Below are 27,370 nucleotides of genomic sequence, written 5' to 3'. Positions count from 1 at the left end.
CTCTGGTAGCATAGTGGCTAAGACACTTGACTGCTCTTGTTTCCTGCTATGTCCCCAGGGCCTGGTCCACAGTAGGTGCTTAATAAATAATGGTAAGGGCAAGGATTTTGGAGCCAGACTGCCTGGATTCAAATGTTGTCTGCCACTTACTAGCTAAGTAATCTTGGACAAGTGACCTGAGCTCTCTGTGCCTCATTCTTCTCAACTGTAAAATATTGATAATAATAACAGCATTGACCTTTTAGAAAACAAACATCCTCACATCTGGACCAATAAGCAGTATCGCTATAAACAGAAAATTTTGAAGTTGTCAAGGATTTCATTTTACTTGGGTCCACAATCAACACCCATGGACACAGCAGTCAAGAAATCAAAGGATGTGTTGCATTAGGCAAGTCTGCTGCAAAAGACCTCTTTAAAGTGTTCAAAAGCAAAGATGTCACTTTGAGGACTAAGGTGCGCCTGACCCAAGGCATGGTCTTTTCAGTCACCTCATAGGCCTATGAAAGCTGGACAGTGACTAAGGAGGACTGAAGAGCTGATGCCTTTGAATTGTGGTGTTGGCAAGAAATAACGAATACGCCACGGGCTGCCAGCAGAACGAACACAACTGTCTTGGAAGAGGTCAAGTCAGAGTGCTCCTTAGAAGTGAGGATAGGAGGCTTTGTACTTTGGACATGCTATCAGGAGGGACCAGTCCCTGGAGAAAGACTTTCTGCTTGGTATAGCAGAGGGTTGGCAAAAGAGAGGAAGACGCTTCCCAGGATGACTGACACAGTGGCTGCAACAATGAGCTCAGACTTAGCAACGATTCTGGGGCTGGCACAGGACTAGGCAGTGTTTGGTTCCGTTGTACACACGTGCTTTCAGTCAGAGCCTACTCAGCGGCACCTAACAATGACAACGACCTTAACGGGGGTCATGGAAGAGTGAATTTTTATCTGTAAAGCACTTAGAGTGCTGTCTGCGACACAGGAGCAGCTACAGGAATGTTTGCCAATGTTATTATGTGTCAACATTCATTTAATAAATATTTATTCAGTCCCTATTGTGTGTCAGGCACTGTGTGGGACCTGGGAACAGAATGGTCTACAAAGCACTGCCTCTTATCTTAGTTATGTGGGAGGGACAAACATTATTGGAATAATTAGGCAAACAAATATATAATTACAGACTGTGCTTAGCAGGGAGAAGGGTCCTATGAGAATAACGAGGAGTGTCTGGGGGTCACGGGAGGCCTTCCTGAGAAAACGGCATGTGAACAGACATCTGGAGGAGGAGGCTGCGTGAAGTCAGTGGTACTCAACTGGGGATGGTTTTGCACATCCCCCCAGGGTACAATAAACAGTGTCTGGAGACAATTTTGGTTCTCACAACGTGAGGGAGGGATGCATCTAGTGGGTAGAACCCAGGGATGCTATTCACTATCCTACAGTGCACACAAAGGACAGCCCCCACTACAAAGACTCATCCAGCCCCAAATGTCCCTAGTGCCAAGGTAGAGAAACTGTGTTACATGGACACACGGGTGGAAGGGAGGGTCAGGCACAGGGAAGAGCAGGTGCAAAGGTCCTGCAGTGGCAAGAGTGTGCCTTCAAAGAAGTGTATACAGGACCCAAAGAGGGAAGGGGGCACAGTGGGACATGAGGCAGGCACTGGACATGAAGGGCCTCTCTGGCTGCAGTCAGGGGTCTGGACTTCATTCCAGGTACAACTTGACGCTACTGGAGGGTTGTAGGCATGCTAGACAAACAAATCTGCAAACAAGGGCGTGGGATTCTGGGATGCCGGAGCCATTTTCGGGAACAGCCCCTCCCTGCCTGTTGGGAGTGTGGTCCAGAGGATGAGGCATAGCCCCATGGTCCAGGAGGCACAGGCTCGGACCAGGGACCTGTAGGATCCAGGAGACTCACAACAGAGGCCACATTTGGGTGCAGCCTTGAGGGACAAGCAGGGAATTGCTAGGGGTCTTAAGGTGGAATAGCATTCTGGAAGAAAGAAAAAGAATGTGCAAAGGATTAGCAGCCGAGGCCCCTTCCAACAGCATCCACAGCTCTCTGTCCAGGATAATGCAGGACTGAGCCGTCAGGAGACAGGAGGATGGGGCAATACCTCCTCCTCATCCTGGACACTGAAAACCATAAAACTGTGCTGCTTTGGGGGCTTTTTTGGATAAATATCTGTCAGCTATATTTGCAATTATCATGGAAAACAAAACAAAGAGAGAACAACAACATCAATTCACTGTAAAACTCAGAGCTGTTATTTAAGGTGGCAGATTCAGAATTTGAACCCAGGTCTCACACTATTACATGGAACATAAATAAAATTGTTCGGGCAATTCTCTGGGGCCAATGCCAATTGGACCTCGGCCCATGGTCCTGGGACATCTTCAAGACACTGTCTCTCCACCTCACGCCGTGGCAGAGGGTCAAGAGCTCGACTAGTACCAAATGAGGCTCAAAGCAGAATGAGCTGCTTCCCAGACAGACAGGACCTGGGTAAACGGCGCTTTGTGCCTCCCTTTGCTCCTCTCTGTAGCAGGCCCAAAGAGCTCTGGTGGTGTAGTGCCTAAGGCATTTGACTGCTAACCAGAAGGTTGGCAGTTCAAACCCACCAGCCACTGTGTGGAAGGAAGACTGGGCAATCTACTTCTGTAAAGATTTTAACATCTCGGAAACTCAAAGGGGGTCACTATGAGTTGGAAGGGCTGATATGCGTAGAGGGCTCAGAATGCCCGGAATATACAAAGCGAGAAGACAGAGGTGCCCAGAGCAACCACGTGGAACACAGGCCCTCACCCTTATCAGCCAACACCAGAATGTAATACGAGTGAGAAGGAAACTTGGGTCAGGTTAGGTCACTATGTTCAACGTTCTTGCACAGCAATGAGCCTACTCTGACTGATGCAGACAGACCTGGGTTCAAATCCCAACTCTTCTGCTTCTCAGCTATGTGACACTGGCATCTCAACCTGTGTGACTGTCTCCTCCTTGTAAAAGAAACACAATACTCTCTCTTTATGAGTACTCCACAACATTCCCGACGGCAGATAACCAGCCCCCAGTGTGATACCAGGTAGGTGCTCAAATGGAAACTCCCCTCTTGCCCCGTCCCCCCACCCCACCCCGTCCCAGTCCCTGGGTCTCAGGGCAGGCCCTCCACTTGGTTCTGGGATGTAGAATTCAGCGATCTTAATCTTCACTGGTCTCCACTAATCTTAGGTTTTATGTATTTTAATTAAGTGTTATTATTTTGTGCTTGTGCCAGGAATGATTTTATTACGGGGGCAGGAGTTTATAAACCTCGGGAAGGAAATAAATAAGAGACCTTTGTTGGTTGCCGTGTGGGCTCCAGGACCTGGAGGGAGGGTGGAGAGAATTAAGAGGTGGTGGCCTTCTAGGGTGGGGAGGCGACGGGGACCACTGGGCCAGGGTGAGCCTGGCTGAAGATGATGCTGTGCTTGGCAGGTGGATCTGGGAGCCCGGGGCACAGGAGAGGGCCAGGGACTTAGGCACCATGTGGGCCTCGTACTGGCTTTCTGCCTCTCCAATTCCCACCTCCTCCCAACTTCTGAGTATTTGCACATGCTGTTCCCTTTCCCTTGAACACTCTTCCACCCATTCTGTGGCTTTGATATGCCTGCTCTTACTTCATTCACAGGTCACTTCCTCCTGGCAGCCCTCCCTGACGTCTAGGATGTTCTCTTGGACTCCAGAGCTCCCTGTCACAGCCCCTACTGCCCTCTCTGATGTCTAGTAGGCTATCTCAGACAGCAAAGCTCCCCGTCACAGCCCTGACTACAGGTGGAAATGTTTACCTGCTGAGTGTCTGAGTTCACTGCCTTTCAAATGGCTTATTTAACTTGCATCACCCCTGTAGAACTCGGAGCTCCCAGAGGCGGGTCTTGTCCATCTTCTTCCTACTGAATCCCTAGTACGTGGCACAGGGTCTGCCCAGAGGTCGGGCTCCAGAAGTGCTTTCTGAATGAGGGTTAGGTGACCTGGTTTCATCTCTCTCCCATCTCCACATCCTAGTCACTTGAAACTCAATGAGAACCAGGACTGTGGTTGGCACCGTCTGAGGATGTGTGTCCACCTGTCTCCCTCATTACTGTGAACCTCACGAGGACGGGAACAGTATTTGGGGCTGCTCACTGCCACACTCCCAAAGCCTGGTACTCACCCTGGCATACAGTAAGCGCCAAGAAAATACCTGCTGTGGAAAGCAGGGCTCAGTGGACTGAGAAGGGAAGTGGGGGTGTGCATGTGTGTGCTGGGGGAGCAGGCTGGTGGGGAGAGGACACTGCCAGTAGCTGCAGGGGCGACCCCTGGGGCAGGGTGGGGACACCAGCTGCCTGAGAGCGAGCCCTCCAGGAGCCCCAGCTGGCCGGCCGTGGCTGCTTTCTCAACAAGAAAATCTTGATGAGAGCCAGAGCAGGGCCGCAGGACGAGTCAACCAGACCCAATTCTGGGAACTCCAGTGACCACCATCAAATGGAAGGATGGCGATGTGGGTCTGGAACATTCCATTCTGGGGAGAACAGGGAGAGGTCGGCTAGAGGTCAGCAGGCAACAATATTGACAATCACGGTGTCTCCTCTCCTGTGTCTGGGAGCTTTACACCGCTGCAAGCACCGAATCTCCTCGTCACGTGGGAGGTAGGGACTGCTATCATCCCCACGACAGACGGCAAAACCGAGGGCCACCCAAGAACCTGGCAAAGGGTGGAGCTGGTACTCGAACCCAGGCTTGTATGAGGCTAAAGTTTATGTCTTGTCTATTCCACTGGGGGGGGGGTGCGCAGATGATTGAATACTCTGTGCCCACCCTCATATCCTGAGCACCTATCATGGTTCCTGGCACACAGCAGGTGCTTAACTATTTCTTGAACATGACTAAATGATAATCTTCACTACCTAGTCCTAGTGTCTAGCACAATGCCAAGCACATAGCAGGTGCTCAGCTAATACCTACTGAGCAGGTGAACGAGTGAACGTGTGAATCGCTGCACACCCCCATGCCATGTCATCAGGGGCCACTGTGACAATAGCTTCTGCCTCCTCCCCCCGTCCAGGGAAGCAGACACCAGCGCTAAGAGACGCTTCGCCGACAACGCTGCGAGATGGATGCATGCTGGCGGCCTTATCTCCCCACCGGCTGGCCCCGCACGGCCTTCCATAATGCAGTCCATTAAAAGCCTTGTAAATTTTCATACTCGAAAGCCTAACATGGCGTCAGCCCAGACTAATTGTTGTTAAATGTGCGGGAATGTTACCACCACGAGGAGGGAGCTATCACTCTTCCCAACGCGGCCCGACGCGGGCCCATTCCTCTGCAGGCGGAAAGCTTACAATGTTCGCACAAGGCCAAAAAGCAATTCGTGTCAAAAAGATCAATAATATAAAAATAAAGCATGAGAATTCTAGTTAAAGGGAATGTCATATAAATATGTGGTTCACGTCCATGATTTCAAGATTAAAAAAATCAATCAATATCGTTCTTTAGATGATGTTATTTCTAATGAGAAATGCCCAGAACAACTGCAAATAACTGCTTAACTGGGGGGGGGGGGAGCATTAATAATTCACTTTATAAGGCATATGATGCTGAATGAAAGAGGATTGCTGCTGCTTCTTAATTTGGTTGTAATATGGCGTGACAGGTTCAATGACGCTTTGGTGGATTCTTAATATTAAATTCAAGAGGATGTTCAGCTTTTTCTAAGTTTAACCCTATGGCCGACAGGGCAAGCCAGAGGGGCGAGACTCAGTTACCTGCACCCAAGGAGACTCCCGCCAGGTAGAACCAGTTGCCTTGAGTCAACTGTGACTATGACCACCCCGTCTGTGTCTGAATAGAACTGTGCTCCATATGGCTTTTAATGGCCCTTCTTCCAAGGTGCCTCGGGGTGCACTTAACTGCCGACTCCATTAACCATCTGGACCACCAGGGACTCCTCAGTCAGGTAGAAGTCCCTAGTCATTCTGTCATCAAAGAGGAGGGTGTGTGGTGTCTATGTGTGCATGGTACGGAAACCAGGAGGAGGGGGCGTCAACTCAAGTTGCAAACAACACTCCCTGAGCATTTACAGGGTGCCAGGGTCTGGGCCTGTGACCCCTTTACATGCTGAGCTCCCCGGCAGCCCCTGTGTGAAAAAAAAGTTCAGCAAAGACGCATCTTAAGATGTGGGCCTGGCTGAGTGATGATGTCCTCTCCAGTCCTAAGTCTACAGTTCAGACCCTGGGTGAAGCGAGGCCAACACCTAGTATCCTCTGGCCCCTCTAAGGGCCTGCTCAGCCCACCAGGTGGAGGCGTGAATCTTCCACCTTCTGCTCCGCCAGGGGAGAGCTGCGTGAACTCAGGCGGGTGACTATCTGTCTGAGCCCATTCCTCACCTGTGAATGGGGATGAGGCAGCAGCACCGACTTTGTCCTGCTGCAGGTGAGCCCCAGAGGACACTGGAGCGGCACGCTAAATGCTCAAGGATCTTGGCTGGGGGCCGTGCCGGCCGGGGCCGCCACTCATCACCACGTGCTGGCTACTGAGTCTCAGTTACCTAGCCTGAGAAATGGGTGACAGCTGCCAACTGAAAGGCTAGTGGCACGAGTTCATGCAGAGGGCCCTTGAAGAAAGGCCTGACAATCTGCTCCCCAAAAAATCAGTCCTTGGAAACCCTACGGAGCACGGTTTTCCTCTGACACACACGGGGATGCCTCAACTTGGAGTCAACTCCACATCAACTGGTTTAGGGGCTCGAAGGAGGAATAAAGGAGCAGGCAGTTTCTCTTGTCTACTGTGAACACAGATTAATGTCACAGAGTGCTCACTCCACGCTGGGCTCTTGTTGTTGGGGCTTTTCAAGGACCAACTCATTGAACCTTCACAACCACCCTACGAAGTGGATACTATTATCATGCCTGTTTAAAAGCTGAGGACACTGTAGCCCAGAGAGGTTAAGTGATTTGCCCAAGGCCACACAGCTAGGACATGGATGGGCTGGGATGCAAACCCTTTGCCAGTGTGGCTCCTGTGCCTACACCAGCTGCACAGCTCCCCTCCCCCCAGGGTGGGGTGGGGGGGTCCCTCGGGGCAGTGAGGCCCTTCTTCCTTGGCCTGGCTGGCTAGTGGCAAACATGTCTACCATTTGTGTGGCCCCAAGACTAGGGGGAGGGAACTTACAAAGGGAGGTAACACTAGTGCCGGGAGAGTCAGCCAAAGGGTAGTTTGGGGTGTAAGAGAGTTATGAAATCAAAGACAGCTGGAAAAGCAGATCATGTTAAAAGCCAAAAACAAAAATAAATAGCTACCAGCAGACGGGAATGACATTTTCACTTGAAGGGCAAAGTAGCAGTGCCACAGACGGAGGCCGGCCAGGAGGCAGAGTTCAGGTCCCATAGGACTGGCTGGGGGCTGGGTCCAGGACACGAGGGATGCTGGAGTCTTAGCTGCTGTGAGGACACCTCCATGGCCTCCTCAGACACCTCAGTGGCAAGAGTGGCAACTGACCCCACAGGCATCTTGTTGGAAGTGAGGACCTCGACCCCTGCTCCGCCCATAAGTGTTAGGGAAGGAAAAGTAGGAAGCCAGGAAAGCCTCTGGGCTTGGGGCTGCATGTGGGGTAGTGCATGACGACTTGAGGTTCTGGGCTCTGGATGGGGCAGGGGGCAGCAGCTGAGGTGGGACGGAGGACACAGTCCTCTCCTCTCAGTTATCTTTACAAGGCCAGGGGCCCTGATGCCATCAGATCAGCAGCCAGAGGGATCCTGTTAAAACCCAACTCAAGTCCTGCCCGTTCTCTGCTCTAAAGCCTGCCATGGCTCTCACATCCCTCAGGGTCACAGCCAAAGCCCTTACAGTGGCCCCAGCTATCTGACCCCCTAATACATTTAGGCAGTTGCATAAAGTGAAATCATGGTGAGTGCCAGCTGGGGAAGTCCAGGGGGCTGTGCCGGCGGATCACACAGGGTCCACATTTGACAGGGGCTGGCCTTCCCTGCCCCCAGAGGACCTAACATCTGATAGTAGTTAATCAGTCATAGAGGTGGTACAGGGAAGAGCATTCCAGGCAGGGGAACAGCAGGTGCAGGCGCCCTGGGTGGGAATGAACGAGGCCAATGTACTGGTTGAGGAGAGGCAGCAGGGATGGCCACTGGTCTTGGAATTTCTGCCCCAAGGACTTTCGTGACCTCCCCTGGGGTCACCATGAGTCGGGTCCAACTCGACAGCACATAACAACAACAACAACCTGGGGGACTAGGACCTCCACCCTCCTGGGGCTGAATTCTCCTGCTCCCCGTGGCTCCCTCTGCCTCGGGAGGTACAGATGTGGGCACTGGGTGGATCTCAGTCACGTCCTCTCTGAGCCTCAGTTTCTTCATCTGTGGAAAAGGGATAATCATAGACCCCTGCCCCATAGAACTACAGTGAAATATACATGAACTGATCAGTGGAAAATGTGTAGCACATAAGACGTGTGTGAGAGGTCCCTTCAGGAGACTTTCTTACAAAGACAAGGACTTACTGACAACGGTGGGGCCCTGAGTTACACTGAGGCCTGGATCAGGAGGCGGCAGAGAGAACATGCTTGCCCTGTGTCCCCTGTCAGTCTGTCCTGGATCTGATTAACCACCAGGTGGAGTGTATACAAAAGAAGGAAACTGTCAGCTCCCCGCTCACCTGAAGGTGAGGGGGCTCCAGGGTAGACTGCCAGCTTTGGCCAGCTGAGGGCTGCAGGGAAGGTTCTCAGAAACCTGGGGCTGCAGCAGGTCATGTCTGATGACTCTGACCAGGAGGGCACCCCAAAGCCCACGTAAATCAGGCCAGCCAAGTGTCACCACCTCATTTTCCAGATGGCACAGTAGAGGGTAAGTGTCTTGACTGGGGTCATGTGTCTATTGGTTGATTGATTGACTGAGTCATTCACTCCTCCAACTACTATCCACCAAGGTGAGAGCTTTCACGGTGGTGGGCAGGAAGCCATGCTTTACTGCCTGAACCTCTAACAGAGGAGGTGGGAAGACCCCGTCTCCTGCTTTCTTGCAAACCCCTGTGTGCCAACTGACTCTCCTCTGTGCTCCTGGACGATCCAACTTCTATTGGGCCTGCCTTCCACACCTTCTAGCCATCGGAGGTTGTCTGAGTTGCACCTCAATCCCAATAGAAGGAACACAAAGGAGAAGAGCCAACAGCCTCACGATTGTTGACCCTCCTCACCTGGGTCCTTGCTAACCAGCTTGGAGGCCTAGAGAGAGATGCCAGGTGTGAAGCTCAGAAGGCCACGTGCACTGTGCACGTGCCAGGGTCTGCAACAGGGTGATCATGGCTCCCCCAGGAGCACTGTCACCTCTTCTTGGAAGTAGCAGGGGCAGGAGGCTGCGCTCTGTGTAAAGATGGAGCCTAACAACTCAGTGTCAGGAGAAAATGCTTGAAGGAGGCTAAAATCTGCCAAGAGGTGGAGAGAGAGGTGAGGGGATGGAGAAACAGAGAGAGGAGAAGGTGGCGGAACAGAGAAGGGGAGAGGAGAGTCAGGAGTAATGGGGAGGACAAGAGAATGGGTGCTCTCTGTACACGGTGGGTTCTGGTTACCTATTGTTGTGTAACCAATCACCCCAAAACTCAGTGGCTCGAAACAACAAACTTGCTATCTCTCATGGTTCTGTGGGTTGATTGGGCTCAGTCGGGCTGCTCTCACCTGGCACCTCTCATGCAGTCCAGGCACATGGTGGCTGGGGCGGCAGTCATCTGCTGGCTTGCCTGGGATGGATGTCCAAGGTGGCTTCTGTACTCACATCTGGCACTGGGGCTCCCTGACCCCTCTCGCCTCCATATGGTGTCTCACCCTCCCAAGGTCTCTCAGGATAGTCACACTTCTTACACGAAGGCTGGGTTTTAAGAGACAGGAAGTGGAACCATCAGGCAGGCTGACGGCTCTGCTTGGTCCTGGCACCACACCATTTCTACCATGTTCCACTGACCACAGTGGACACAGATTCAAATGGTGGGAGAGTGCAAGGTCACAATGCTGATGTGCACGGGGACTGGGTCTTTCACTGTGGCCATCTTGGGGAAAGAGTGTGCATGTGCAGTTCAGCTGAGAAGCAAAATGTCTCTAGGAGTTCAGTCCTTCAGCAGACTCCTGATCCAATTTCTGGCCATCAATCCAGTCAGAAGGACTGAACTCCTAGAGACATTTTTCGAGGGCAGGACAACGTCTCACCCATCCTTGGATCTTCCTGCAGAAAGTCAGGCCCACAGCGGATGCTCCATAAATATCTGTTCCGTGGACTGAATGACGTGAGTGGGGGAATGGCCCTGCCTGCTTTGGGAAGCCCTTCCAGGCATTTTACAAACACTTACTCTTCCCTCACATCAGCGGGACCAAGCTTAGCATCAGGTTGTGCTCTCCATTGGGTCCAGCATCTAGACTACCATCTGGTATGCAGTAGGTACTCAACAAATATTTGTTGAATGAATATGTGATTTCATACACTCAACTAATGAGTTAATACGCCTCTTCATAAGTGGCTTGTAGGCCTTCTTTCTAAGTTTTTAGAAGCCTGTCCTGCCACATGAACTGAAGGGAAAGTTTTAGAATGCCTCAGACCCCAGCAGGTCATGGCCGCTATGTCTCTGAGTAGGAGGGTACCCCTAAATCCCATATGAAACAGGCTGGCAAAGTGTCATCACCCTATTTTCCAGATGGCATAGTGGAGGTAACTGTCTCGACTGTGGTACATGTCAACTGATTGATTGACTGAGTCATTCACTCATCCAACACATATCCACCCAGGATGGAGAGCTGTGAAGTTGGTGGGTACCTGCAACACCAACTGGGGAGGTGGAGAGGGAGTGCAGAGGGAGAACCTGCCCAGCCCCGTGCAACTGTATGTCCCACCATATTGAAAGCAAATGACATACCGGCCACTCAACACACAAAATCTCATTGATCTTCATGTCACTTACAAAGGAGGAAGCAATGACATGGAGACATAAAGTGACTTGCCAAGGTCACAGGACCTCATGAATATTGGGGTGGGAATTAGACCATGGCTGTCTGACCCCCCACACTCTCCTGTATCCCTTGGGGGTCAGAGGCCAAAACCACTCTGCCTCGTTCCCAAACCGTTTGTGTTTCAATCGGGCCAAGGCGGACGCCTCCATTTTGGGGTCCATCCCATAGGTAATCTGTCATTCCGGCCACATCCAATTCATTTGGTAGGAGAAGGAGGGAGGGAAAAGAAATCTCCAAGAGGCCCTGGCAGCTTCCTGGCTGGGCCAGTGCATACATGCCTTAGAAAGTTTCACCTCTGATTTAGCATAACAAAACTTTTAATTTAGATGTTTTCATCTCTCTCTCCAAGTAAAAATAAGTTTAAAATAATGACTGTAATAAATGAAGGTAATTAATTGTAGTTTGTTCCTTTACTGTCTAGTCAGCTTAATTTTACCTTTTCAACTAATAATGAGAAAATAATTTTTGTGCTCGGAGGGTTAATGATATGTAACTGCGGGAACTGCTAATTGCATGTTGCAATCCATCCATCAACAACCCCATCTGTGCGACTTGATTATGTTTGCTAAATTATTGCTTTGAATTATCTTTCATAAAGCAACTTTTGTAATTAGCGGGGCTTTCGTCTTGCTCTTTTCTCTGTGCGCAAGGATATTCAAACTTTGGCCATTTCAAGCTGTCTCCATTAAGCCACCTTCTCTGGCTGTCTTTGTTTCCCCGAGCAGGGGAAATCAAAACTGCCCTTTATGTAATCAAGGCAGAGAGGATAAAGCTTCCAGGCTTCGCAGCAGGCCAAACTCACTTCCTCTCCACCCCTCCCGCCGACGCACACATACACACACACGTACACACACACCCCACACAGAAAGAAAGAAAAGACCCCCACATATATAACATGGAAAGACAGAAAGATGCTTGGGTTCTACATCTAGCAGGGCTGGTGGAGGGAAATTAAGGAATGAACTTGAACGTGTTATATTTCAACAAGAGACCCGCACTGGGGAAGAGGGAATGTTGGACGCAGTCCTCAGTGCTGGCTTTTACGGGCTGGTTTATGTGACTTTGGAGGTGTTTGCCACCGGGAATATTGCTGTGCAGTGATTAACACCCACTTGGGAATCCTTAGCTGGAGCCCGGAGCCTGGCAGAGTCAGGATAAAGGATGGGCCCTCATTAAAAAAATTAAAATGAAAATCAAATTTGGATTATAAACAGCCCGTGCGTGTGCAGTTTGTCCTGGATGAAGAAGATGTTTTTTATTAACACCTTTCTTCGGCAGTGTTTCTCCCCCGAGACACAGGGAGGGACATGGCGGCGCAATGCCTCAGTCTATAGATCATGAGCAAAGCAGGGGTTTTGGGGAAAAAACTTCCAGACAAATGTAGTCTTCTTGGTACATTAAAGGGATGACAGAATGCTCTCTTAAGAAAATTAACAAAGTTCTCTAAAGATCTCAAGCTATTAAAATGGCTCCTACTCAATATGCCACATGGGTTTTTAGAAATGAGAATTCGGCTTCCTCTTCCCCTTCAGGGCCACTAGGATTTTCTCTCCTTCAGCACTTATTGAGCACCAACTGCGTGTCAGCCCCCTTGCTGGGTGATTCTTGGAATCCTTACCGTTAGCCACATTTTACAGAGGAGGAGAGTGGAAGCTCAGAGAGGTTGAGTAACTTCCCTCAGGCCACAAAGTAAGTTTAAGCAGCAGGGCTGAGACTGAAACCAGGTCTATTTGAGTCTGACTCGTGTGTGTTTTCCACTCCACTCCACTCGGGTCTCTTGCTCACAGTCTGCACCTTATATTTAACACTCTCTATCGAATGCTCCTTAGAAGCGGGAATGGCCAGATTTTGCCTCACATTGGGTCACTTGGTCAGAAGGGATGGGTCCCTGGAGAAGGATACTATGCTTGGTAAAGGGTCAGTGAAAAGGGGGAAGGAAGGCCCTCAATGAGATGGACTGACACAGTGGCTGTGACAATGGGCTCAAGTACAACGAGGGTTCTGAGGATGGTGCACAATGGGGCAGTGTTTCGTTCTGTTGTATTGAGGATCATTATGAGCCAGCGTTGACCTGGTGGCACCTTAACAACAGCAACATTTTATTGAAAAGATGATACAAGCCATTTTATCCTACAGGGACATAAAGCACCCTTCTTTTGGGTAAAAAGTCCTAACAGCTAGTTAAGAGAGAGGCAGATTCCAATCCAGGCATACCAAGACCACATAAACTATCTTTAAGATCACTGATAATAGGAATAATAAAATAACCATGACTTCTAATATGCAAGGCAATACTGTAAGTACTTCATGTGTATTAATTTTGTTCTTCTTCAAGCACAACCCTATGAAGTAGGTACAATTATTAAGCAACTTTACAGCTGAGAAAACGGAGGCACAGAGTGGTTGAGTAACTTACCTAAGGTCACACAGCTAGCCAGTGGCAGAGCTAGAACTCAAACCCAGATTGACCCAGAGTCTCTGCACTCCATCACCTAGCAGCTCTCCACATGCCAGGCATTAAATTAGGCCCTTCCCCTGCAATTATATCTCAGTTAATCCTGAAACAACACAAACATATCCACTGTGGCTTTATGTCTATTTACCAGACCAGGAAACCGAGAGCCCAAGCAGCTAAGAGATGCTCTGCCCGCACCAACCCAAGCAGGGTAACAGCCAAGAATGTAAAACTCACTAGGAAACAGCTCACCGCCTGTCTCATGGTCTGAGAGGGGCTGTGTGTTGAGTGGCCCTCACGGAAGCAGGGGTTGGCAGATGAGAACCTCTTTGGTAAAAACACAAAACCTTGAAAACACATCCCAACATTATTGGTCTTCTCTGTTTTTTTCTTCCCCCCAGCCCAGGCACCTCACAACTGAATGAATCAACCCTGGATAGTCCTATAAATAAAAATCCACATCAGTCGACTCTGTAATAAAATGAAGGAATGAAAAATGCGCAAATCAGTGACGTTGGTGTAAATCCAATTATTGTTTAGTTTAATATTGCCTTATGTGCTATGCGATACCAAAGAGAGAGATTTAAAGGAATGTGGCACTCAGCGGACAACAGATTTCAAACGCATTCCCAGAAAGCCAGTCCTCCCAGGGCCCCTGTCTGAGCCCAGGGACGACGAAGAAGTGCCTTGCCCCGAAGATGGATCTTTTTAGAGAAGGACTTCCCTTCTACTACCCTGACCTGCTGTAATCCAAGTCTTTTGCTAGGCTTGTCCGTGCCAACTGGACAAGTAGGTGTTCTCAGATCCCTGGTCACAAAGTCAAGCAAGGAGGGGAGAGGGAGAGGAGATTCAATATCTCATCTCAGGGTTCGAGAAATGCAAGTGAAGCGATCTGTGAGGACGGTCAGCTGCTGCCATGGGAACTAGGGGCTGATGGGTTGGCAGGAAAGAACGTGAACAATGTTCATTTTACACTCACAAGGTGGGCCGGCAGAAAGAATTTTGGGGCAGGCTGGCACTGTACTTATCTTCAAGGCTGCCTTGGGGAATCACAGTAGAGCAGAGAGCCAAAGAAGAGGAAAGATCTCCAGCAAACGTCTGATTTTAAACATGGGAAACTGAGTCTGGAAGGTGAGGGGGTTTGCTCAAGTCACAGATCTGATATGTCACACAGCCAGCGTCAGGCTGGGCAGAGTCTAGCAGGAGGGAGATGTCTTGGAATCAAGACATTGGAATTCATCAAATAGAAAAGAGAATACTTTTTTTTTTTTTTTTTTTTTATGATGGCACTATTGACTGACATGGAGGAAACAGGGCAGAGTTTACAGTGGAGACAGAAAAGCTTCCAGCAAGCATCCAGAAGCCTCTGGCTTCCTCTGGCAACTCTGGTGGGTGGGAGAGGGAGCCAAGGAATACTTCTGGGACATGTTGTAGGTCTTGGGTCTTACCTCAGCTTGGAAGCTTTTTAATACAGGAGCCACCATCTCTCTGATTTCCTGAAAAAAAGATCAGTGAAGAGTTCACAAGTGCCAGATAGGAGCCCCCCACGGCCCCTGCTTACAGTTCACCACTGTCCCCTACGTCAGTGTTTCCTAAACGTGTCCTGAGGGACTTGTGCTCAATGCATTTCCTAAGGGTTCCTCACACAGACACAGACACAGAAAAAAAGGGTTTTGAGCCAAATCAGCCTAGGAAACACCAGGCCAAGAGGGTGCTTTCCTGTAGGGCTCTTCGGAGTCTTTAACAGGCCAATGTATGTTGGGAATTTCTGGAAGAGAGAGAGAGAGGAAGTGGTGCTTCCCAAAGGGATTTGATCACAAATGCTCTTTTCTGCGAATTATCTTGTGAAACTGGTGTTCCATCATGGAACCTTCTAGAAAAAAAGCTATCCTGGCCGTTTAGCTTCAAGGTGTCACTGGCAGCTGGAGAGGTCCCTTCTCCATGCCCACTGCTAAGCCAAGACAATTGCTTCAGTAACACCTTCATCCTTCAGACCTTGCTCAGAAGCTCCGTCCTTCCGGTTGTCACCTGCGACACCCTCCTATCCCCCAGCAAAGACTATAGTTTGCATTTTAGCAACAGTCACTTTTGACCTTGTCTCACCACAATGGGCAGCGTCTGGGAACTTGGCCTGGGTCACCCTTATTTATGGAAGGGCTCCCTGAATGTTTGATGAGGGCTATCAAAGTGGGCTGGCTTCAGAATGACAGGTTGGGCCTGGAAGCCTGAGTCACCTATTTCTAGATCTTAATTTCCTGCCTTTCACAAGGGGCCCCAAGAGAGCTCCCCTGGTCAACTTCCATCTGTTCCTTTCCCCCAACATGCAAGAGGAGAAGCTTTTTTAAGGCCAAGTAGTCCCAAGATCCAAATCCTGAACCCCCCAGTTCCCTCTGATATTCACTTTTGACTCTCCCCACTGTCAGCCACAACAGTCCCAAGAAATCCCTGTGGGAGGATGAATCGAGGGGGTTAGAGAGGGTAGGATGTGCAGGGGCACTGGAGAGAAGAGGAGAGGAAAGGGTGGGCAGAAGAACTCATTTGTTTAGCAACGGAAGTGAATCTCTAACAATGACAACAAGCCCTCTTCCAGGTCCTGGGTGCCCTTCCTCACTGATTTCTGTCCCGCAGAGCTTTTCAGAGCTGTGGATACGCTGGTGCGTGATGGAGATTTTCTGGAGGGTTGTGGGGAGGGTGTGTGTCCCTAGTGGATTTGATCACAAGGAACTGTGATGTCCAGCCTGAGCAACGGAGGGAAGGAGACTTATGGGAATCTAGGTCACAGGCTGTGAACTCAAACGTCCACCGAGCCAGGCAGGAAGTGGACATGGGGGAGGCAGGCTAGGAGGTCCCATGGCATATCTCAGGAGTATACGAGATCCATCTACAGGGGTGGCTGCTACTCAGCTCTAGCTGATGACTGATGACTGCCATGAGGCCATGGAGCCTCTGTGATGCAAGACCCTCTGATCTGTTAGAAGACACCATTACTCTGAATTTTTTTGTGTGAAATCTGAGATGGGCAACTTATGGTAAACTTTGCAAGACTTAACAGATCAAATAAAACACGTCAGAAAGGAACCTCCGGCGTAGGTTCAGAAAATGTGAGTGATCATAGGGGCCTTGGGAAATCATCTTGTCCAGTCCCCTGAATTAATAGCAAGGGAGACTGAGGCTCAGAGAAGGAGGTGCTTGCTTGGGGTCACAGAGTGACGGAGTGGGACAGCTGGCATTTGAACTCAGGGACCAGATTCCGCTGATAAGCTCTTTTTACAACCCCACACTCAAAGGGCTGTAGGGAATTCAACCCTGAGGGGCACAGGGTGGCTGCAGGGACTTGGGGCCAGTGCTGACATCCAGTGCCCTGTCTCCTTAACCTCCGGAGGAAGCTGAGCAAAGTCACGAGTAGGAGGTGAGTTGGGCACCAGCCAGATGATGTTCTTAAATAAAGCTTTGGCATGACTGTCTCCATCAGGAGAGTCTAGTTCCAAAAATGAGAATTTTCAGAGGCGCGACTATAATAGGAATGGAAACTTATTCCTTCTAATTACATAATTGCATAATTATGCAGTATTGAAATTATGTAAGCTGAACTTGAGGCTGAAATCCTGGCCTGGATTTCCCTCATCACCTGGAGGCTCCCGTGTGGCCTGCAGGGGGAAGTCCACTGAACTGGGGGAAGGAGAAGTCATGGGGGGGTCTGTCCCGACCAGACTGCGGGAGCGGACGTGGGGCTGTCATGACGTGGGGTCACGTCATCTCGGCTTCCCAGAGGCTGCAGAGTCCGAGGCAGAGCTGTTGGTACCGTGTTCTTGGGGGAAAACTGCTACAGACCTAGCTGTGTCCTGTTCTGAGGGGAAGGGAGAGATGCCCAGCCTAACGTATTCCCTCTCAGCTCTGGAGTCAAACCAAAGACTTGGTGGATCTTTCAGAAGCCACGATGTGGAACACGCTTTTAGATCTGATCCAACCCTCTTGTCCAAACACATCCTTCCTAAACCCTCAATCTTGATTCTTTCTAGGCTTGCTCTGCAGACAAGTTCTAGCTAGATCCTATCCTCCTGCCTTGAAGAACCAAAGGTCTGTATGACTTGCACGAGAGAGATTTCACAGCTAAGACTCAACCCCTCCTGTGCTCGTGTGCCCCGTTCCCTGCCTCTTCTCCATCTTTCCACGGTCCCTTCCTCTAACAGCAAGACAGCCCCAGGAGCCAGGTGGCTCTGGCAGGCAGAGTGCAACTCATGGAATGAACGTTATCCATTCTGACACCGATCTTCAGCATGCCAGACCCTGTTCCACCTCCTCCGTGGTCCAGAGGTCCAGGGCTCCTGAGCAGGTAAGGACAGAGAGCTCAAGTATTAACCCTCTGCTGACCCTAAGGGCACACAGCTGGCTTTGAGGGAGGAATGGGCTCAGAGACCCCTGGTTACAGATGTTTCCCATAATGGTTCTGCCATGCCATGTGCCACATCTTGCTGAAGTTACATGGAGTCTGAGGTTTTTATGTCTCTCCCTTTGTGTTTATTTTTCCTACTTTTTAAATATGAGAAGCAACAGGGGGCCTGATGGAGGGGGGAATGGAATGTACACATTGACCCTGTAAAGAACAGGAACTTGTTCCTTCTAGCCTCTTACCCTGGAGGAAGAGGGTCCCTCACACTGCAGGGAGCTGGGCACTCTTTGGGCCACCCCCATGGCAGCCAGGAAGGACAAAGCTGGTGGCTAGAATTGCAAGGAGGCAAAAGCAAAGAATAAACAAGCAAGGCACATCTATGGGGGGCAGGAGGCAGAGTTTCAGAGATGGCAGGTGGGTGACGGAAGGCTGGGGGTGAGTCTACCGTCACCATCTCACAGACGCCAGTGGAAAAGCAAACTAAAATCAAGAACTCGGGAAAAATTGCCTCTGCCGTCAAGGCCAAGCATTTGATTTAGAGATGAATGTGGGGGAAATGGATGCTTTATAGAGCCCTCAAAAACAATTGCTTTAATGGCGAAGCGTCCCTGCTCTGACTTAAGATGGCCTGCTGAGTGTTGCCACCCCAAGAATCACCAAAGGTTGGGGGCTGTAATTCCTTTTTGTGGCTAATTAGCTTCTTTTCTTGTAAGTCACTTATGTCTACAGTTTTCAAAATATACTTTGAATAGAGAAAAATCTGCATTCCTACTGAGTTAATTCTAGAGCAGCAAATATACTGTACCTCAGGTACATTTTTCTTAAATTCCCGGCGGAGTTCAATTAAATGTTTATGAGAATGTTCACTCTCCTCCTGCCGTGCAGACAGCTCAGAAGCGACGGAATTAAGCTCCTTCTGGAACAATAAAAAAAAGAAAAAAAAAAAAGAGAGAGAGAGAGAAAAAAGAAAAAGATTTTTTTCCCTCCTTTTCCTTTTTAATCATCACACAAAACAGCATTCCGAACAAGTTTTCTTAACTTACAAAGCTGAGAAAAGACAGGATATTGACTCCTGGCACAAATGAATAATTTACAAAACTGGGGATGCAACTGAAAAAAAAAAAAAAAAAAAAAAAGTCCAGGGCAGCTCCTGTGCTTGTTGGAAGTCAGGCCAGATCAATAATCTCCCATAAAGTTGGGTGGAGTTGCTTTTTTTTTTTTTTCCCCATCTCTTCCCTACCCCCTGTGCCTCACCTCTTAAATTTCCAAAAGGAGTAATGGCATAAGCTTGTCAGTAACTGCAGAAAACATCCCCAAACCGTGTCAAAATAGTACAGTGCGGCATATTGTATGGGCATATTATAGTTTAAGAAAGTGCTGTCGACAGCTTTCATATATCAGAGGTGGGAACCGCTCCAACTATGAGTTACTTACACTTAAGGGTTCATAAATACGCCTTTTAAGATATAGATGGCTTTTTAATTTCAGTAGATTTTGGAAAAATGAAGGTGCCAATAAGAAGCAGGCTGACCTTTTGTGTATCCTGCAGTAAATCATTTAAGGTTCACTTCAAGTATAAGAAATATTTCTTTGAAGAGTCCTGGACTCAGAAGGAATGGATTGGAAAGTGTTTGCCTGCCTGTGTGCAATGAAGGCGTGAGACCAGGTTTTTACAGGATGTACCAGCGAGGGAAAAAAGAGTGAGGGATGGAAGGGGGGATGTTCCAGCTCCCACACGTCACAGACGATGTCTGCTGGCTGTACATGTATATTTGATCACCCTCTTGTGCCTTTCTTCACTTTAACGGAGGCGCTTTCACAAGGGGAGCACAATTCACCATTAGCTGTCAAGGATTTCATTTGCATAATTCAAGATGTGCTCTGTTTATGTGGTCTGCTGCTTTCTTGTGCCGTCCTGAGATGGGCTTTCTTTCTGGACCATAACTCGAGTGGGATTTCTGTATATATCACCCGATTATATTTGCAGCAATCAAGCTCCATAATTTCCTAAATCCGGTGATGCAATAAATTTCTGCAATCAGATTTATTAAAAACACACACGCAGATGCGGCAGTGTATTTCTAGGGTGAACTCTTTCATCTAACATATGTACGATGAGGCCCGGCTCCATGTTGAAAGACCCCATTTGTCACTGCTAATACACATTCATCTCGCACACACAATGAAACACTTTTACCATTAGATAATGAAATAAAAGTACTATTAACCCGCTGCAAATCCTTTCCCCTCTCAGAGACAAAATGCTTGGTAATTGTCTTATATCATGTCTGAGAGTCGGTAAATCTGCTCAATAGCAGTTCACCACAGCACCATAAACCTCATTCCAGTCCAAGACTGCAGAACCTACCCTAAACCTGGGACAAGTGCCTCTTGTCTATGGAGCCTTTTGGAGAAATCAGAGAGGGACTCAGACCAGTGAGAACAGAGGGAAGAAGGCGGAAGCATAGACATAACTATTTAAACTATTTAAAGGCAGGAACCCAGGCTTGTGGTGCTCTCCGAGGTACTGAAATCAATTCTAGCCTGAGTCCAGGGACCGCCCTGTTAAACCAGTTGTTATCATGCCGGTTCGGACTCATGGTGACCTCATGCGTAGAACTGATCTCCACAGGGTTTTCTTAGCTGTAATCCTCACAGTAGATTGTCAGTCCTCTCTCCTGCAGTGCCTCTGGGTGGTTTGAACCATTAACCGTCCAGTTAGTAGCAGAGAGGAAACTGATTGTGCCACCCATGGTACATGGACTCAAAGCCAAAGTCCCAGTCCAAACTCCCCTTGGAATTTTAAGCTGGGTGAGATACAAGTGCTGAGAGGACAGAAGAGAGAGAGAGAGAGCGAGAGAGAGAGAGAGAGCGAGAGAGAGAGTTTTTGACAGACTGTCAAGATGACAGAAGAAAAAGAGAGACTTCTGTTTTATCAGCAGTTAAAAAATCATCGCAGTTTCCAATAAAGAAACCACAATTGACCACAACTAAATATTGACTGGGGAGGGGAAAAGACCTGTGTCTGCAGCAGTAGATGTGAGCAAAGGTAGACAGGGACCAGTCCACTGAGATGGCAGGTAGGCAGAACCTCTCTTGGCAGGAAAGAAGGAACTAGAGTGCTGTGATCAACAGAGTGGGAGCAGTGTACCCAGTTTCTCTTTGTTTTTCTCATCTATCTTGATGACAAGGATGAGATTTTTCCATTTCTGCACGACTAATGGGACTTGGACTTGGGTTAACATTCACTTGTGTTTGGATTACCATGTAAGTGACACTATGCTTTTGTTTCTGGGACACTGTACCTCCTCCTACCCCAGCAACCAACATGCCTAGTAGGGGCTGGACTTGGACCCTTCATTTAAAACATCAAACCCAGCCTCAGAAAGGATAGCCTAGAACCGCATCCTCCCAACTGCCTGGTGTGATGTCTCAGTGACCAGGCAAATACCCCTTGCAAGCACAAATGTGACAGGCAGGATGTCTGCTGCACCCACACTGCAGATGGAGCAGAGGCCAGGTAAGTCCCTGTCCCCACCACCAACTCAGCTCTTGGTGTCCAGCACGTATCTCCTGCTCAGGCCTGAGGAGCAGGTGATGTTACTGGTGTTCGTGTTCTTCTCATCTTCTCATTTGCCTGAATCTATGGTCATGCTTCAAACTTGAATTCTTTCCACATTTACAGCATTTTTATGCAAATAACATGCACATTGTATGTTTTTGCTAACCGTGCAAGCCTCTGCACTATTTTTGTAAGTGTGCTATGCTGCGCGTTATTGACATGGATGTGTTTGCAAAAATAAGGCATATGGTAAACATACTTATAACAATAATAATAGTAGCAACTGTAGTAGCAGAGGCAGTAACAGCAGTTGGAGTCTAAATAAACCCCCTCCCACCACCATTGGGTCAAATTCAACTCATAATGCCCCCATAGGGCAGGGCAGAACTGCCCAGAGGGTTTCCAAGGCTATAAATCTTTATGCAAGTAGAATGTCTCATCTTCATGAGTTGAAATAGTAAATAACAATTTTATTTTGTTACATATATATTTATCATGATTTAAAAAATTCAGAACAAAGTAACTATAACTAGCATTTATCAAGTGCTTAATATATTCCAGGCACTATGCTAAGCGCCTTACACACATCATCTCATGTAACACATTAATGTGTCCATAAGGCAATTCGAGCTGCAGATAAGAAATAAATTACCGTCAATTCTAATAATTCAGGTGTGGCTTATGTCCTTGGTGAATTAGAAAGGCACATTTTTAATGCCCTGCACTCTAACTGGCTTCTGCTCAACTTCCCCATTGGCCGGGGCTGTTCAGGGAACCTGTGTAAGTAGAAAGCGCCAAGCACAGACCCACTTGCTCAAAGGTGTGCATTTCTCAGGTCAGTCAAAATTTTCAAATAAGTATATAAATAAAAAAAGTTGGGACTGACAGAGTATTGTCAAGTTTGATTTTTCTCAAGCAAAGCCATTAAAAACCACTCCCTCTCACCCTAAAAGAAAGGATATTTGGACCTAAACAAAGCAGGAGAGCCAGCTACAGAATTAACAGGGGTCTTTTAAGACAAACACATTTTGCACAACGAAAACTCTGCCATAGTCCTCAACTAGCACTGGTGTGAAGTTTCAGAAACAAGGGTCCAAACCACCACAAACACACAGCTAGGAGGGTCTTTGCTCTGATAACCAAACAGAAGCCAGGCTCCTCTCCCACCCTGGCCTCCAGCCTCAGGGGAGCCATGATTAACACGGCCCCAGACTTTGGGTCCGGCCCAGGCCGGGAGGAGTCTCATCTGATTAACCAGCCGTCAGCAGCAGACAGACAGCCCGGAGCCCGGAGCCCGGAGCCCGGTGCAGGCCATTCAAATAATGATCATCATAAACAGCCCATTTGCAACTAAAAAGAAATAATTTTAATGAGCTTGCAGCAGATGATAGATGCAGCTGAGGCTGGGGCCAGTGCCCATGGAGAAAGGAGGCTGGATGGAGCCGTACCAGGACCTGGGCTGCTGCAGGAAGAAGCTGGGGCAGGGAGCAAGGGGAACTCATGATGGGGGCTGCAGCACTTACTGCTGTCCTGTGCAAAGTGCCCCTCATTCTAACATCAGTCTGGCGGAGTCCTGGCATGCAGACCTCCAAGGCACTCAGAACCTCGCAATGCCTGATCCAAAAGGCGCCTTCAAGGCTGTCCCAGCACATATCCCTCTGCAGAAATGTTGCCGTATTGATATTCCACATACTTACTTAATATTTATCTTTAAATTGACTTTTTTTGTCCCTGTTTGAGATACGCAAAGCTTGAAGTTCAATTTTAAGCTCAATGAATTTCCACACCTGTGCAACCACCACTCAGCTCAAGATATGGAACATTCCAGCACTCAAAGCAGTTACCCACTAAAGGTAACCATTATCATCACGCAGGCACCAAAGGGACTACATGTTAGATACTGGGTTCTTATGGGAGAAGGACACACAGAAGAGACAATGCGAGCATGTGCCTTCTCCCCAGCACATACCTGCTTCTTTTCAGCTCCAAAGGAACCAGCACCCCAACTCAGACATCTCCCCCTAATACCACCTCCAAGAAGAGAGCTTCTAAAAAGCATGTAGCAACTCTTGAGGAGTGGAGGCTAAGGAAGCGAGGACTGTGGGTGTGAAGGGAAAGCAAGCCTTCCTCGGCACATCCCCAATCCCCACACCTGTGGCTCTCCACTGCCCTGAGGTCACCTGCACACTCTGCCACCTTCCCTGCCGCTGTTTCACTCCCAGCAGACGAAAGGCCTCGCAGGAATCCAAACGCAGCAGGGTTCCCAACTCCAGGCCTCCACAAACTCTGCTCCCCCAGGCAGGAGGCGCGCCTCCTTCTGTCTTTGTAGTTGATCTTACTCATCCTCTGTGTCTCAGTGTAACTGTCTCTTCCTCCAGGAAGCCTTCCTGGATCTGCTCCCCTCCAATGCTGGGCATCTCCTTTGTGTCTCTGTTTATCCTTTCTGATATTTGACACCAAATTCCATTATTTAAAGCCCTAGAACCTTCCCTTCAAATGATACCTTACCCGTCAGTTTCTTATAGAAAACAACAGTAGTGCAAATGGTTAAGCACTTAACTATCAGCTAAAAGGTTGGGAGTTCAAACCCACCTGGAGTCTCCTTGGAAGACAAACCTGGTGAGCCGCTTCTAAGATGTCGGAACATAGAAAACCCTATGGAGAAGTTCTATTCTGTACATATGGGGTCGCCATAGCCAGAATCAACTTGACAGCATTTAGCAACATCAATATTTATTGAGTGTCTATTATGTCCCAGGCACTGTGCCAGACACTTTACGTTGTATCTTATGTGGATGGAGTGACAGTTGAGGGTTCAGAACAGGCCTGGAAAATCAGGATGAACAGTGATTCTGAGATCCAATAAGTCACCAGCCCTCAAACACAAACACAGATCTCTCCTTTCACCTTATTCCAGGAAGATGCAGTGTCAAACACCCACCCCCCCCCAGCCAGTCAGCCAGCCACCCCCACCCACCCGTGGACTCTGACGTGCTAGGTATTAGATGAGGGGAACGGCAATGATGAATCAGACACAGTCTGGATCTCAAAAAACTCAGAAACCAAAGCATACAAACCACCCACCCACTGCCATCAAGTCAATTCTGACTCATAGCAACCTTATAGGACAGAGTAGAACAGCCCTGTAAGGGTTCCAAGGCTGTAAGTCTTTACGGAAGCCGACTGCTTCATCTTCCTCCCATGGAGCAGCTGATGGGTTTGAACCACCAACCTTCTGGTTAGCAGCCATATGCTTTAACCACTGTGCCACCATAGCTCCATTCTGGTAAAAAGCAGGCAAAATCCCTTATGTTGAGACACCATCTTCAGTGCAGGTTTGGAGGAAAGAGACTCTGAATGTCTCTTGTATTGTCACTGAGTGTGTAAGGAAACTGATGGGGTAAGGGAGAGGTAGAATTGTACCTACCTTTTCTAATTATATCACTGTTTGGTCCCCAACTTGGGCAAGTACTGTCAATACCTACTAAGATATGACCCAGGCTGGAAGCCCTTTATGCAACACCCATCCATCCAATCAACCAACCAATCATCCAGTTACCCATTTATCCAATCCTCCACCCATCCAGCCAACCATCCATTAAACTGGTCATCCATCTTCCAAATGATCATCTAGTCATCCACCTGATCATCCAACATCCATCTATCTATTCACTCAACCAATCATCCCTATTCAGCCACCCATCTATCCATCCAACTAACTGTCCATCCATAGCCAATTCTGTACCAGGCACAGTGCTAGGCACTGGTATACAGAAACCAACCAGACAGTCCCCATCCTTGAGGAGCTCACAGTGCAGTGAAGGAGACACAGAGATCAGTTCTAACACTGTGTGCCTGAGGACAGTAAGACAAGTATAAATGAAATGCAATGAGGACACAGAGCAAGGTGATTGACCATGATTGGTGGAAACATCTGCTTGTCAGGTAAAGAGGGCAGGTATCCCAGAAAGAGAGAAGGAGAGCATTACAACAGCATCTAACAGGCCTCCCCATCTTTAAGCTTCTTTCCCTTCATACACATCACTATCAAACACACTATATACTTTATTTACTAGAAAAAGCTCTAAGAGGGCAGGGTAGAGATTCTGGTCTTTCCCATCCCCTAGTCTACACCTAGTGTCTAGAAGAGTTCCTAACACATAATGCCATTGTTGCTGTTAGCTACTGTCAGGTTGGCCATGAGTCATGGCGACCCCACACAACAGAACGAAGCCATGCTGAGCCCTGGGTCATCCTCCTCATCAGTTGCAGACTGGACCATTGTAATCCATAAGACTTTACGGGCTTATCTTCAGAAACTCAAACTCACTGCCATTAAGTCAAATCTGATTAACAGCCACCCCTCCTTGGGTTTCTGAGGCAGTATCTCTGCGGAAGTAGATTGCCCAACCTTCCTTCCGAGGAGGGGCTGTTGGGTTTGAACCACCAGCCTTCCGGTTAGCAGTCAAATGCCTTAGGCACTGTGCCACCAGAGCTCCCTGATTTTCAGAAGCAGGCCTTTTTTTTCCCAGTCCATCTTCGTTTGAAAGCTCCACTGCATTCAGCGTCATAGCAACATGTGAGCTTCTACTGACAGACAGGTGGTGGCTGCACGAGGTACACTGGCTGGGAGTTGAACCTGGGTCTTCTGCCTGGAAGGTGAGAATTCTACCACTGAACCACCATTGCCTCCTTAGCACCTAGGAAGCTCTGAGGTGGAACCAACTCAACGACAACAGGTTTCTCAGGCGCTCAGTAAACGCTTGTGGAATGAATGACAACTGTTAGGAGATACAAGCAGAGATGCCATGTCTATCATCTCTGAGGAATGAGAAAAGATAAGATGAGACGTCTCCTGTGGTAGGAGCAAGTGGGGCCCATTCTGCACCCTGGACCTCTCTGGGTCTGAGCTGTCAGAGCCTCAGGTAGACACCAAGGGGAGGGTCTCGGGGGACGCTGAGAGCAAGGGTACTTGCTCCATCTGCAGTGGGGCATGGTGGGAGTGCTGCCTTCGGAGGGGCCTCAGAAGGCGGGGCTTGGGGGATGACCTAGGATGGGAGGGCACATGGTGGTCTGCCACAAGCAAGGAGACAAGACAAGACAGATGGCTCTGCAGCCTACGGAGATGGATAACTGAGCTGCAGCTAAGAGACAGCCTGGGTTACCGGGGCCATCCATCACTCCCTGCGCCGTATGTAAATTCTAGATGCCAAAGATGTATTGGGCCAATTATCTGAGGCTAGGGCAAGAGGTGCACCTACAAGACACTGTTCCCAGCCAGCCAAGCCGAGAAGCGGAGGCCTCCCTGCTCACTGCATTCCATCAGTGGGGCTGACCGATGGACAACTCACGCTTGGCCGGAGGAGCCATCAGAGGGGGATGGAGCCAAACCCCAAGGCCTGGATGTGTGCAGAGAGGCTGCCAGAGACTTCCAAGTGTGCTTTGAGTGCAGCGGTAACAATCATAGAAGGACAACGTCCATGATCAACAGTGCTTGGTGTGCAGGGCCTTGTCTAGAAACCCTTGCAGAGGGGACAGAGGAATGGTCCTGTGAGGTGGGTACAACTTCCCATTGGTACCCGCAGAGATGGGTCCCTGGGTGGTGCACACAGTAAGTGTGCTCAGCTGCTAACTGGAAGATTGGAGGGTTGAGTCCATCCTGAGGTGCCTTGGAAGGCCTGGCAATCAAATTCCAGAAATCAGCCACTGACAATCCTATGAAGCTCACTGCTCTGACCCATATGGGATCCCCAAGAGTCAGAGTCAACAGCAACTGGCTTTGGGGCTGACGTTAGATTCTAGACAACACCCCATTTTCTTTTCTGCCTCTAAATACGTAGTTGCAGAAGCTTGGGAGCTTGGGGTTTTTCCTTAGAGAGAGTCTGAGCGTTGGGTCCGAGGGATAGCATTTGATTGTATCTCTGACCTGCTATGAAATGGCGTAAAGGCA

General features: G+C 48.9%; 1 protein-coding gene across 1 annotated transcript in view; it reads right to left on the bottom strand.

Annotated features, from left to right (window-relative positions):
* The window catches only part of CUX2 (cut like homeobox 2), a 311,474-nt gene that overhangs the window by 114,323 nt on the left and 169,781 nt on the right, over window positions 1–27,370 (bottom strand). The window contains exons 2-3 of the mRNA XM_007938169.2: window positions 18,664–18,774; window positions 14,917–14,964 (exon numbers count right to left, since the gene is read on the bottom strand). Coding sequence (XP_007936360.1) covers window positions 14,917–14,964; window positions 18,664–18,774 — 159 coding nt within the window. The remainder of the gene's footprint in view (window positions 1–14,916; window positions 14,965–18,663; window positions 18,775–27,370) is intronic.

Source organism: Orycteropus afer, unplaced genomic scaffold (assembly GCF_000298275.1).
Source record: "Orycteropus afer afer isolate SDZICR_OR568_19922 unplaced genomic scaffold, OryAfe1.0 scaffold00048, whole genome shotgun sequence".
Lineage (NCBI taxonomy): Eukaryota > Metazoa > Chordata > Mammalia > Tubulidentata > Orycteropodidae > Orycteropus > Orycteropus afer.
Note: the sequence above shows the minus strand (reverse complement) of the source record. Positions and strands in the feature narration are given on the sequence as shown.